The sequence below is a fragment of the Malus domestica genome, chromosome 13 (genome assembly GCF_042453785.1).
Source record: "Malus domestica chromosome 13, GDT2T_hap1".
Lineage (NCBI taxonomy): Eukaryota > Viridiplantae > Streptophyta > Magnoliopsida > Rosales > Rosaceae > Malus > Malus domestica.
In genome coordinates, this window is record NC_091673.1 from 19,092,541 (window position 1) to 19,106,519 (window position 13,979).

Genomic DNA, 13,979 nt, shown 5'->3' on the forward strand with positions numbered 1-13,979 from the left:
ATTTTTTTTTGCTATAAATAGGATGGATATTGGGCTATAATTCACACACCTTTGAATTCAATCTATTTCATTTCAATATCTTTCAATTCAATTTCTTTCAATTCAAGTTTACAATGAATTCCAACTTTGGATCTTCTTCGAATTCCAACTGGGGGTCCTTGTCCAATTCCGAATTGGAAGAAAAATTGGCACAGATGAGATGAGAAGATGAGGAGTCTGATGAAGAAGATGAAGCATGACGCAACACACAATATGTGGCAGTCATGGCTGCGGCCATGGTGTGTCAGCCAACTGAGGAACAACCTCAATGGGGTGGCTCTATTGCTGGTCTCTCTTATAAACCACGAAACAGAGCGATGACGCATGCCAATCTGATGAACAACTACTTCAACCCTAACTCGGTGTACACAGAAGATGATTTCAGACGTCACTTCCGGATGAGGCGTCATGTCTTCGAGCGTTTACTTCATGATGTCCATCAGGTCAATCCATACTTTCAACAGAAGCTGGACAGAGCAGGCTGCCTTGGTTCTTCCCTAGTTGATTTGATGGATGAAACCCATGGCATGTCTGAGTCTACATGCCTTGATACTCTTGCTGAATTCTGTAACACAATTGTTCAGTTTTACAAAGAGGAGTACCTCCGCAAGCCAAATCAAGAAGATATGGATCGGCTCATTCGCAAAGTTGAATACCATGGGTTTCCGGGCATGATAAGATCATTAGACTGCATGCATTGGAATTGGAAGAATTGTCCCACTGAATGGCAATGGGGCTTTAGTGGAATGTTGAGAAAGAAAACTATAATGTTAAAGGTGGTTGCCTCGTATGAGACATGGATCTGACATGCTTTCTTTGGAGTCCCTGGATCCCAAAATGACATTACAGTTCTTGGGCGTTCACCCCTCTTCAATAACCTGACGGAAGGTAAATCACCTTAACTTGACTACTACATCAACGACCGTCAGTATAATATGGGGTATGACTTGGTAGATGACATCTACCCAAAGTGGGTGACACTAGTCCAAGCAATTCCAAACCCTAAAAATGACGCCGAAAAGTGTTTTACCTTACACCAAGAGGCATACCGGAATGATGTTGAGAGAGCTTTTGGTGTTCTACAAGCACGGTAGAAGATTATCAAGGAACTGGCAAGAGGGTGGAGTCGAGAAAATTTGGACTCCATCATGATGTCTTGCATCCTATTACACAACATGATTGTGGAGGATAAGCGAGATGGGTATATTGATGGAGAGTCCGATGACGACCAAGAGGATCCAAATAGGTCAAGAAAGGCTCGTGCAAAAATATATGATGGACCTAATTACACCAAAAAAATACCCCAAATGGCTGGTCCTTATTCTCCTAATAGGGCTGGCCATATCCCTATAAATAGCTCTTCATTCTCTCCAAAAACTACTTCCAACTCTCTTGCTAAAATTCTCTAAAATTCTCACACTTTCTCTCTAAATTCTAACTTTGGCATCGGAGGTTCTTCAGCCAAAGCGCCCCTGTGACAACTCGTCCCTAATTTTACGTTTTTATTTATTTTAAAAGCCTGAATTGGCTACTCGTTGGTACGAATGCATAGGCGAAAGCCGTTTGCGAGTCCGGATTATAACGGTATAGTTACAAACGTTTGAAATTGGTTACTTACATTTTAGATTATTATATTATTTGAACTCCCACCTTGTGGGAAAGAAGCCAATTAGCTTCAAGGAGAGAAAATAGGGACCAATCAGATGAGAGAGAAGCAACCAATCAACCAATTAGGAAGGAGAGAAGAACCTCATCCCCTTCCCTTTCAACACGTGCACACCTCAAACCCAGTTCCGACCCGGCCAAATCCCGGCCAATCTCCACCATTTTTCAGGCGAGTTGCATCCATCCTCCACCTGCAATTTCTTCCTCAATCTCCCCTCTTCCATCTCCACCAAAAATCAAGGGTTTTTAAGGCCTAAATAGTGAAGAAATACACCGAAGCACCGGAGGTGCTCTACGACAATTATGCAGTTCCGGTAAGTTCCACCACCCTTAACCAACTTTCCTTGGACCCAGGAACAAGACCCAACTAGTGGTAGGGGCGTTGGAACACCGAGGAAGGAGAATTGAAGAACACCCACCTTAGGGTTTCCAGCGGGTTTGAGTGAAATTGAAGCCTTTTCCGGTTAAATTGGACTTGTCCACAAGTATAAAACTTGCTCTACTCTTGGAGATCTTCATTTCTATAGAATTTGAGAATTTTTGGAGACAGTTGAATTTTCCGGCGAATCGGGGCGGCTGACCGCTGTGTGCGGCGGCAAGTAAGCCGAGTCACCCCCTAACCTTCCTAAACTAAGTTTGACACCCCAATTCCATAGGTGAAGTCCGATTGATGAAATCTCATCGTTTGAACATAGTTTTGTTAAAGACCGCTACTTGAACATTGTGTGAATTGACGATCCGACCGTTGGATCGTCACCAAACTTTAATATATTATAGTATGTAATATTTGAGGATATTAGAAACTTATGGATTGGGAATTTGAAGTACGGATCTTCCCAAATTGGATTTGTAAGTTCGTAAAATAAAACGTTGGCCGTCACTTAATTTTGGCAATTGGCTGAGATTCGACCGTCGGATCATGGTAGAATTTTAGTATGTTATTCTAGAATCATAATGTGGATCTCTGGAAGTTACAGATTGGAAATCCGAGGTGAGGATCTTCCAGATTGAGTTATGTAGGTTTATGGACCCTACCGTCGATCTTTGATCGACAATTGACTTTTGTTCAATGAGTTACAAATCATTCTAGAACATCCTTGGGGATATGTTTTATGTAAGTTACATGTTTTATTGATAAGATTTTTGAGACGTGATTGAATATTTGTTCTAGGTGATGATCGTTCGTGACGTCTCAATATTCATGCTAGGGAGTCGTAGTGCAGACCTCAGGTGAGTGGGTCTTTTCCCTTTTTATTGTATATATATAACTGATAGTTCCACAAACGCTTTTAAATTAATTTATGCATTTTATGCCATGTTATATACATATTTATATATTCTAAAATACTATGATATGATCGAGTTTTAGATTGCATCATGACATATCCATATGCATATTACCTATATATAATTGTTGTGAATGCTTTGAAGTGCTAAGGTGAATGCGGGACGTGCAGGTAAGTTCAGGTGAGTTTATTGTGTTATTGGAAATGATTGAGTTATGGTATGACTAGATTTGTGTTATAGGCAACTCCGACAATATCGTACAAGTTGCAATAATAGGCAACTTTGACATTGTCGTACTTGTTGTAATAATAGGAAACTCCAGCTTTGTCATACATGTTGCAATAGGCAACTCCGACACTGTCGTACAAGTTGCCTATGAGTCATACAGGTTGCATTAGGCAACTCCGACTCATGTGTTATCATAGATTGGTTTATGAGTCATATAGGTTGCATTGGGCAACTCCGACTCGCTTGTCAGCATAGATTGATGAGCACTTGATTTTATTATGTTGCTGCTGATAGGTAATGATTTGGAATATTTAAGGATTTACTGTTGATTTACATTTGATTTCATACTTATATGTGGTATGATTTTCTGGAGACTATACATGTTTTACAGCGAGGGCTTATAACGTTTTAGAAGGTCTTTATTAAAACTTTATTTTCAGGCACACTCATCCTTGTTTTGTTTTCACCCCTACAGGTTTTAATAGCTGAATTTTCTTATCGACGAGGATTCATGGCAAATCTTGGTATTGGAGATTACCTTTGATGGTATGTTCTCAATCCACTCTACTGTACTTTACTTATACTTTGACGTCACGTGTGAAATGAGTTCATTTCCACTCACAGTGCACTCTCGTATTTAGACACTTTTAGGTTTAAAATTTATTCACATATTCCACATCACTACAGTTTAAGGCTTCGTCACCTTCCAGGTGTCGGCCAGCACAACTCGATTCGGAGTCCTAGTGGACAATCCGGGTCGGGATGTGTCACCCCCCCTCCCATTCATCGTGGGCGCATGAGGCTTTTGGCCTTAACCAAAGGTGTTAATTGTTTTGTAGGTGCAATTTTGTCTAAGATCAAGTAGGAAGAAATTTGCATCTACACCTACAACAGGATCTTATTGCACATCTTTGGGCCAAAAGAAGCATGGAGTAGGCGTTTAAGTTTTATGTTGTTAAATGTTTTTAAAAATATTGTTTAAGTTTCATGTTGTTAAATGTTTTTTTATATTGTATAATTTTTATGTTGGTTAATGTTATTTGATGTTGTTTCATATTGTTTAATGTTGTTTCCTGTTACTTAATTTAATTTAATGTTGTATAATGGCTTATGAAGTTATAGGAAAAAAAATAGAATTAAAAAAAAAAAATTAAAAATTTTGTAAAAAAAAAATAAAAAAATAAAAAAAAACGGCTAGCTAACGTCAGTAGCTAGCCATTGGTTTTTTTAATCTTGGCCTGACTAGGGGCTGGCCGATTGGCCCTTTTTTGTCTAGTGGGGTCCACGAGCCCTTTGGCCTGGCCATCAGTTGGAGAGTTTTTGAGCCATTTTCGACCTTCTGGAGATGGTCTTACATAACCTATGTGGCACGTTGTTGACTAATTTCGATTAAACTCAAAACAATTTTAGAGAATTCACAAAGCCTTATCAGGCACAACATCAGTAATTACTTTTGAGTAACAAGAAATTTCCGACAAACGGAAAAAAAATGAAAAATTACCTCATAGTTGTAGATTGCAGAATTTCAAGATAATCTAAACATTTGCAATCACTCACAAAACACTCGCAGAACGTAATTCTTTGAATTTGAACATTTGAAACTAGGGGTGGGTAAATAAGTATAGGAATCGCGGGTCAGGGCGAGTAATCAAGGTTCGGGGCGGGTACGGGTCGGTTTCAATTTTTTAATAGGGGAAATGGGACAGGGCGGGGGAAGGGCAATGCCATTTTAAGGGTGGGCCGATTCCAGGTGTATTTAAAAACAGGGCCTCGGATAGGCCCGTTTGTAGTTGCAATGGACGAACAAGATTGAAAAGTAACATACCATCCAATCTTCACCGTTAGTTTTTACCTTACTCTCCTCTCTGATTACAAACTCGAGTCCTTGACTCTCCGTCTCTTGCATGCTTCATCCCCTCCCTTCCACGGTTCCACCCACACTCCGTCACTCCCCGTCAGTCATCTTCTCCACCACCCCTACATCATTGCTGTCGTGAGTCTGGGCCCTGGAGACCACCACGACAGCTGATCTTCTCGATTGTTCTCCTCGACGACATCCCAGACATAGAGAATCCAGGCACCTGCACCACCCATCTTCTCGATTCTCCTTCTCTCCTCCCCGACGACATCACCTCCGTCGCGACCACCAACACCTCATCACCGCAACCAGTTCAGGTGAATTCCTTAACCTCTGATGTTAATTGATGCTTAAAAACCTGCCAAATCTAAACCTAGTCCTTCCCATATTTTGCATAATTTCTTGTGTGTTTGTAGTTTGATCTATTGGGATGTATGTAATTCTGATGTGGGTTTTCGATTTGAATTGGACTGTAGTTCTTGAGCTAATTCTTTTTTGGGTTTACTTGCTTAATTGTTCAAAATTTCGTTTGATTAAGTTTGATGTGGGTTTTCTAATTTGGGGGTTTTCTTCCATATTTTCATCAATGTGCAGCTACTGTGCTGCTGTGCAGTTGTTGTAAAAAAAATCAGTTTTTTTCTTCAATTTGTGCAGCTGCTGTAAAACATCATTTTTTTTTTACATTGCTATAGAATATTGTTGTTGATAGGGTTTGCTTAGATCATATCAGCTTTGTAGTTTCACTTCTAGGAATATTTAGTCAGATTGATCTAAGTAGCATATAAGTCTCAATCTGGGATTGATCGAATTCTGCATTTTCTTATTAAAGTTTAAATTTTCATGAAAGTATCGTTCAAATTTAGCAGGTGATCCTGAACTAGATCTCTTCGTATTTTTTATTTGTTCTTGCAGACGATTTTACTGAAGTTGGATTTGCATTATCTCAAGGCCAAGTAGAAGGCCCTGAAGAAGGTTTCTATTCTTTCAAGTACAAAATCTTTACTTTACTAATTTAAAGAAATGAATGATGCTACTGTTGGACTGAGAACTACCTAAAGCCTTACCTAAGTTTCTCTTTTTTTTTTTTTTTTTTTTTTTTTTTTTTTGGATACAAAGTAGTGGTTGGGAGAGTTCTCTACTTTAATTTAGTTTCCAATGATCTTTTGCGTATGAATGGATCTCATGTTTATATTCTATTTTTCCTTACAGATTCAATGAGGAATGTTGTTGGAATTTGGACGTTGGATGTGATTTCGGATGTTAATTTGGAATTTATTCCGGATGTCATGTTCATGTTATTTTGGATTATTTGATTTTGGACTACGGAATTTGTATGTCTCGTATTCTCAGATGTTATTTTGTATGTTGATTTGATCTTTGGATGTCTCGGATGTTATTTTCAATGTCTCAGATTTAATGCATCAAACGATGCTAAACGATGTAATGTTGTTATTTTGGATGTAATGTTAATCTATGGACTTAGATGTTGGACTTTGTAATGTTTAAAATTTGTATTATGTGAATATGTGCAGTTGTGCTGCTGTAAAAATTCAATTTTTTTTCCATAAAAAAAAAAGGACCCGTAGACCCGGCATGTTTCAAACGAGCCAGGTTAGGTCCCAGTTGGGCCCGTTTCTTTTAAACCCTGATCCGGTCCAGTCTCTTCAAAATTGAGCTTGACCCGTCTCGTGCCCAGCCCTATTTGAAACTACTGACAAAACACTCGTATCAAGTAATTCACCTCTACATCCGTGAAAATTATAAAAAACTTCCGAGTTAATTTATGTTTTATTATTGAACAATCGTTACTCCCTAGAGTTAATGTAAATTGTTTGATTTTGTAGATTTCCGTTGTTTGCAACGGCACCATTCAAAAGCGTCGCCTGACATTTCCTCATTTTATATCAACACGACATAAAAAGAAAAGATGACACAAAATTTGGTTTGTTTTGGCTTTTTTTTTTTTTTTTTTTTTTGGTTTTTGTTCTAAGGGTTTTTATCACAAATAGTCCATGAAATTTACACTCACCATCAAGATGGTCTAAAATTGAAAATCAATCAATGTAGTTCTTGAAAATAGGTATCACAAATCAATGTGGTCATTATGTCATAATTTTATTAAAAATTCTGTTAAGTGCTGATATGATGCATAAATGGGCCCCACAAGATTTACGAGTTTGTATCATAAATGATCCTTGAAATTGACTTACATCATCAACATGATGTCTGAAATTGACTCACACCATCAAGATGGTCCCTAAAATTGAAAATCGATGAATGTAGTCCTTGAAAATAGTTGCCGCAAATCAATATGATTCTTCCGCCACAATTCTGTAAAACTTTTTGTTATGTGCTGATGTGGGTTTAATAATTAATTAAAAATTTGTCTAAACACCTTTTTGCACAATAGATTTTTTTTTCTTATAGTAGGAGTGTGTAAAGATGGGTGTTTTGAGATTTTTTTTTAGAGAATAGACAGTGAATGAGGTAGAGGAATGTATATTGAGATGAGAGGTGATTGCAGGACTAAGTTTTTGGGTTTACAACTTTTTATTAACTATTAAATTATTAAACCTATTTGTATTTTTTTAAAATTTAATTAGACTTGTATAATCCATTTATGTGTCACATCAATACATAACAAAAATTTTGACAAAATTGTGATGCAAGGACTACATTGACTTGGGACACTTACTTGAAAGACTACATTGATAGATTTTAAATTTCAAGGACCATTTTGATGTCGCAGGTTAATTTCAAAGACCATTTGTGAGAAGAAAATGACATATGGGAGCCATTTATGTGCCACATCAGTACTTAGCAGAATTGTTAAGAGAATTGTGATGGAATGACTACATTGATTTGTGACACCTATTTTCAGGGACCATATTGATTGATTTTCAATTTCAGAGACCATCTTGATGGTAAGGGTCAATTTCAAGGACCATTTGTGAAAAAATAAAACCTTTTTTTTTAATTACTAACGATATTATCTATAATAAATGTTGGAAATGTGCCCTAAAGCCAATCATATGATGATACTTTACGTACATTTCACATGTTAAACTAATCTAGTTTAATATAAAGGGCAAAGATTATTGTTTGAGCCGTCTCATATAAATGTTATATGCTTAAACGATAAAGTCCAAGGAATATGTGATTGGGAGAATGTAATCTAATGAAGTTAGATTCATGAGACCATTCTTTCGTAGACACATCCTAAATGTTCCTGATCATAGGATTGCCAATTGGGCATTGACAGTCCATCAAGATCGGTACGTGCTATGTCTTCTCTCAGGGAGAGTGACTAGTCTCGAGTCATTGGTGTGTGTGACATCAAGACAAGTACGTAGGTGCTCAATAGAGAATGAGTTCACTGAACGTGATCGACGAAGAGTTCTCATACTCATGTCACATGAGAACTCATGGTTGGGATAATGCAAAGTAGTCCTTTGACCTGAGGCATCATAGTTGTCTTGTGGTTAAGTCCTTGATCTTTGATTATGTCAAAGTCACTCCATCAGGAGGGTGTCCACGGCATCGTTGGGGTTAAGCCACTTAGCCATGGAGGCAAGTGAATGCGCAACAAGGGATCTCTAACCTTCAAACTGTTTGAGGGAGAATACTCTATGATATGATTTAGAATCTCTGGCCAGAGTATGAATGAGATTTAGAAAAGTCGTTCTAAATCACATTCAAGGAAATCATATAAGCACACGAATCACATTGGATAGTAGACATGAACATATAAACTATCAAACCAAACAATGTGGTCAAGAGTATTAGATTAGAGAAAGACCGTATTGCATTTGTAATCCCAAACTGAATAGGTTCTCTAACCTCTTCTGATTAGCTTGGGTAACCATGATATGCTGCTAGGTGTCACTCATGGTTTGTGGAAGCCCTAAACGTGTGTAATCACTAAAGGGAGAATTGAAAGTAAGTTTCAATTCACAATCGATGTAAAATGGTTTTAATCGCCCACTGCCTCGCTAAAAGGAACCTAATGGATCGCACACCATAAGAGGTGGAGATTGGAGATTAAACGGAGATGAGTAAGAATGATTAAATGGTTTAATCATTTATTTATGGCAAGGATTAATTAATATGTTAATTAATCAAACGAATAAGTTCGTTAAAGACCTCGGGATAGTTTTGGACCTTAAGGCCCAATGGGCTTTGAACGTCAAGCCCATTAACTTAAGTTGTATGACAATTTAATGAATAAAGATTCAAAAAGGCCCAAAAGCCCAAATCCCTTTAGGTGGCCGGCCATGAAGGAGAAAATTTGTTTTGGTTCTTTAGGTCACTTATTTGAAGAGACTATATAAAGGACTTTATAGCTAAAATTCATTAGGGCTTCTTTTTGGAGAAAATTGGTGAGAACATGTCTCTCCTTTTCTCTCTAGGAGGAAGGTCACTTTGGAGGGTACATCTAGCAATCCTACTACTCCAAGGTCACTCATATCTTCTCCAATCTAACCTTGGTGAAGAGACTTAGAGGTTCCCTATTTTGGGAACTTGGAGAAACCTATTCTTCCATCCAAATCCATAGATTTAAGATGCAAGGAATGAAGGCCCTCTCTTTGGGTGATTAGCCTTTGCTTATGCAAAGAGGAATCTACAAAGGTATAAATTTCAACTCACTTTGTTTTGAGTTGAGTTTTGGTTCACCAATCTACAAGGCTTTGAATTTCATGGTTAATGTTTTGTTTTTAAGTGCATGCAAGCATGATTCCGCCTTTAATTGTTAATTGCATGCTATATGATGTTGCTTAAATGAACATGTTTTCACAAAATATTCCTTCAATAAAAGAGAGGGGCCGAGCTTAAGCTCACAATAGGATAGTAATAATGTGGTTTAATTTCGCTTTTAGCAAAAATCAAATCTAAAACCTTCATTTATAAGTGAAAAAGAATATCATTAGACTATAGTACTAAGTAGATGTATTGTTAGTGATAATCAAGTAAAATATTGGAAATTGGACAACTTTGTAAGGCCAAAAAGAATTAGACAACTTTTGAAATAACTCAAACTTTATACAATGGAACCTTTGACTGAATCATGACCGTTGGATTCAATGATTCACCAAATCATCCCCCTTCCACCACGAAAATGGCATCTCATGAACTTTTCCCCCAACCCCTAATTCCTCCTCTGATTTAAATTTGACTCCATCCATTTTAAACTCTCAATTCAATTCCTTGCAGTCTGATTGATATACGAGTTAATTCAATTCAATTTATATTCTGATTACAGACACATTACGTGTTAATAAACGAGTCATAGCATTAATCAATTTTCTAGGGGAATATGTACGAAACAATTGGCAAAATCAGGTGCATGCTTGATCACAAATCGACTAAGATGAACGCACATACACCGTTAGATGAGATCTACACAGAATGTTTTTACAAATTAACAAGGGTCCATCAGAACCCTTACAAACCGGATTGAATCCGGCTAACTAACTACACAGGAACGAAAGGCCGGGCCATCTGAGGCGGCTCGTAGCAAAACGGAGCCGCAGGGTGCTGCCACTTCTTGAACACCGCCGCCTGCGCCGACTTGTCAGCCTCCGCGCCCTGATGATGGTGGCGCGGGAGCTCCTTCTGCTGGTGCCGCGAGTCGTCACGGGATTTGGCCTCGATCGGTTGATCGGGGGAGACAAGAGGGGAGAGAAGGGGGATGGCGACGTTCCAATCGGGGACGCGGTTTATTTGAAGGGAAGACGGGGGCGGGGCTCGCCTCTGGAGGCGGCTGAGCTGGCGGCGGTTGCCGGACCTCGGTCGCGGTGCTTCTGCCATTGATTTGATTTGGATGAGATCTCGGACGGGAGAGAGAGAGAGAGTGATGGATTTGGGATTTGGTGTGCAACAGATGGAACTACGTAAGGAAGTGGTGAGGGGGTGTGAATATATATATAAGCGAGAGAGAGAGAGAGAGAGAGAGAGAGAGAGAGGGAGGAGAGAGAAAGGCGTATGGTTGGCACGCGGCTTTGGCTCCTTCAAGCCCCGACCTTGGCTGTATCACTCCAACAAAATACGACTCTCAAACGCACGGAACGCGCGTTAATTTTTACTTTGTTTTGGGTACGGTTTGGTTTAAGAAATAAAAAACAATTTGGTTTTTTGTTTACTTTATCACCTAACTGGATTTAACATTCACGTCGCTCACACACATTATAAGCAAAGAAATGTTCGAGTTTAGGGGTTTACAAGTGACGACCCATGATTTTGATCACGGTCACATATTCTCAATCAAATCAAATTCATCACAATCAAGAATTGGAACGATCTCGAGCAAATTCGCTCTTGAAATTTGGATTCTAGGGTTGGGGGAAGCAAGGAGCAGAGATAAATAAGGTCGGACTCGGTGGGAAGATTTTTGGTTTGAATAAATGTTGAGCAAGAACAAAGAAGTAAAGGAGAAAATTGAGTTTTCACGCTTCAGGTATATGATGTCGAAGGGATAACTAATCACTTAGTGATCGATTTGGACTGGTTTGATTAAGTTATTATCCATTTTCAATCAGACAGTAGTAAAGTTAATTTGGTCGAAAGACTCAAAATTAGTTAAAAAGAGACCTAAATAGGAAGGAAGCGTGTAAGGGGATTCTCTATGTTCAAATGTTGTTAGCCTTGGTTGGCTTTCTTTGCTCTTTTGGCTTCAGCCCTGGAGGGGAGATAAAAGAATGTAAAAACTAACCAAACCACTCATATTATTATTTTATTTTTTGTAAACCAATCAGGTTATTTAGTTTGGCCTTTTTGAATACTTCATATGATTTAAGTTTCAAATAACAAGTTAAACTTAGGGGTGAGTTCAATTTCATTCGGTTTGGTTTGGCCAAAACCAAAATTTTGGTTTGGTTTGATTCGGTTCAATTTTCTTTCGGTTTTTTTTTTTTTCAGTTTGGTTTGTTTTTGTTTTTTTTTTTTTTGGTTCTGTTCGGTTTCGATTTTTCTTATTTTATAAAACTTGATATTTTTTAATATGAAATTTAGAAAAGAGGCTTGCATTGGTAGATAATAATAAGAAAATGGGAAAGTGGAAAGTGGGATGGTAGTATATATACAATATTATATAAACCAATCATATTCTATCAATAACCTCAACTGCAAAGAAAAATGATCACCGTATTCATTTAAAAAGCAAACAAATAAAGAAGCTTTTCCAAGTTCCAAAGCCTTCAAAAATTTTCTTCTATAACCAATGAAATAACCTCCCTAATTGAACTAGTACCTTGAAAATGCCCTAGGCTTAGTTTCAAACTTGGCAACAAAGTTTTACAAAAAAAATCAGGGGCATACATTTATAGAGTGTAAAGAGATTCGGTTCAGTTCGGTTTTCCGAACCTCCAAAATCGAAATTGAACCAAAAAGGTTTGGTTCGGTTTTTTTTGTTTTCGATTTCGGTTCAATGTTCAATCCGATTTTTTTTCGGTTTTTGGTCTTTTAAACCCACCCCTAATTGAACTTGACTTATTTGAAAAATAAAATAAAACAAAATAAGCAGTTGAAAGAAAAAAACTTACGCGCCTAAACGAAGATACCATTATGAAATGCATCAACTATACGAAAACAATGCAACAATTTCAACGTTTTACGCGTATGTCAATGGTGAAGTTTCCCTCCTCCTCCCAAACTTGAACAATGGAATATCGGAAAGTGCAGACAATCTGAGGATGAGTACATAAGAATTGTAATTTAATTGATTAAAAGCGTTTTCGTTACATTGACGTTTTATATTCAAATCTCTTTTCAATTATTCTATTAGCAACAATGTTCATTAAAATTAACAATTTAAAAATGCATGTGTGATTTCATATACTAGTGGATAGTGTTAAATTTCTACTCCCATGTCCAAAACCTTAGGCCATCTCCAACCGATGGCTGGCCAGATGGCTCGTTTTAGCCCTCTGGCCCTCCAAGATTCTCCAAGATATTAATATTTTAATGAACAGTACAGGGCCATATTTGCCTCAGTCTCCAACCGAGGGCCAGAGGGCCAGAGGGCTCGTTTTAGCCCTGTAAAAAAAAACCGTCTCCAACCGAGGACCAAAGGGCCATAGGGCCAAACATAATTTATTATTTAAAAACTACAACTTAATTTTATTTAAAAATCATGTTGGTTAGTGTTGTATAATTTTTATGTCGGTTAATGTTATTTAATGTTGTTTCATATTGTTTAATGTTGTTTCATGTTACTTAATTTAATTTAATGTTGTATAATGGCTTAGGAAGTTATAGGAAAAAATTAGAATTTAAAAAAAATATGAAACAAATTTTGTGAAATAGAAGTTATAGGAAAAAATGGAATTTAAAAAAAAATATGAAACAAATTTTGTAAAATAGAAGTTATATGAAAAAAAATATGAACCAAATTTTGTAAAATATAAGTTATAGGAAAAAAATAGAATTAAAAAAAAATTGAAACAAATTTTGTAAAATAGAAGTTATAGGAAGTTATAGAAAAAAAAAGAAAAAAAAAAGATTTAAATTCATAAAAAAAAAAAAAGGATTTACAACGGCTAGTGGCGCTAGCCGTTGGAAGTTTGAATTCAAAATGTTATTTCTGTCGGTTGTAACCGACAGAAATAAGAAACATTAAAAAAAAAAATAGCCAGCCCGGGGCTGGCTGGCTGGTCGAAAGCAGCCAGCCCTCCAGCCCTCCAGCCCTCTCCGATCCCGTGGGGCCCTCCCAGATTCCCGAGCCCTCTTGCTTAGCCCTCGGTTGGAGACGGTTTTAGGGCTATTTTCGGCCCTCTGGACCCTTCGGTTGGAGATGACCTTATCATCTCCTACAATTATTGTAATTGTTTTGAACTCTTTATTTAATAATAATAAAATTTTGAAAAAAAAATAAAAAAATCTGAAGCTGAGCCGAAAAGGGAGTAGG

At 37.5% G+C, this 13,979-nt stretch overlaps 2 protein-coding genes across 2 annotated transcripts; one reads left to right on the forward strand and one right to left on the reverse strand.

The window, feature by feature from the left end:
* Window positions 1-263: 263 nt before the first annotated feature.
* LOC139190842 (uncharacterized) lies at window positions 264-6,390 on the forward strand. The gene is made up of 5 exons (XM_070811331.1): window positions 264-815; window positions 2,876-2,934; window positions 3,136-3,161; window positions 5,990-6,049; window positions 6,287-6,390. Exons 1-5 carry the CDS (start codon window positions 264-266, stop codon window positions 6,388-6,390), a joined length of 801 nt encoding a protein of 266 aa, XP_070667432.1.
* Window positions 6,391-10,549: 4,159 nt separating this feature from the next.
* On the reverse strand, window positions 10,550-10,885 carry LOC103414717 (uncharacterized protein At4g14450, chloroplastic-like). Its single transcript, XM_008353082.4, has one exon. It carries the CDS (start codon window positions 10,883-10,885, stop codon window positions 10,550-10,552), a length of 336 nt encoding a protein of 111 aa, XP_008351304.1.
* Window positions 10,886-13,979: the final 3,094 nt, after the last annotated feature.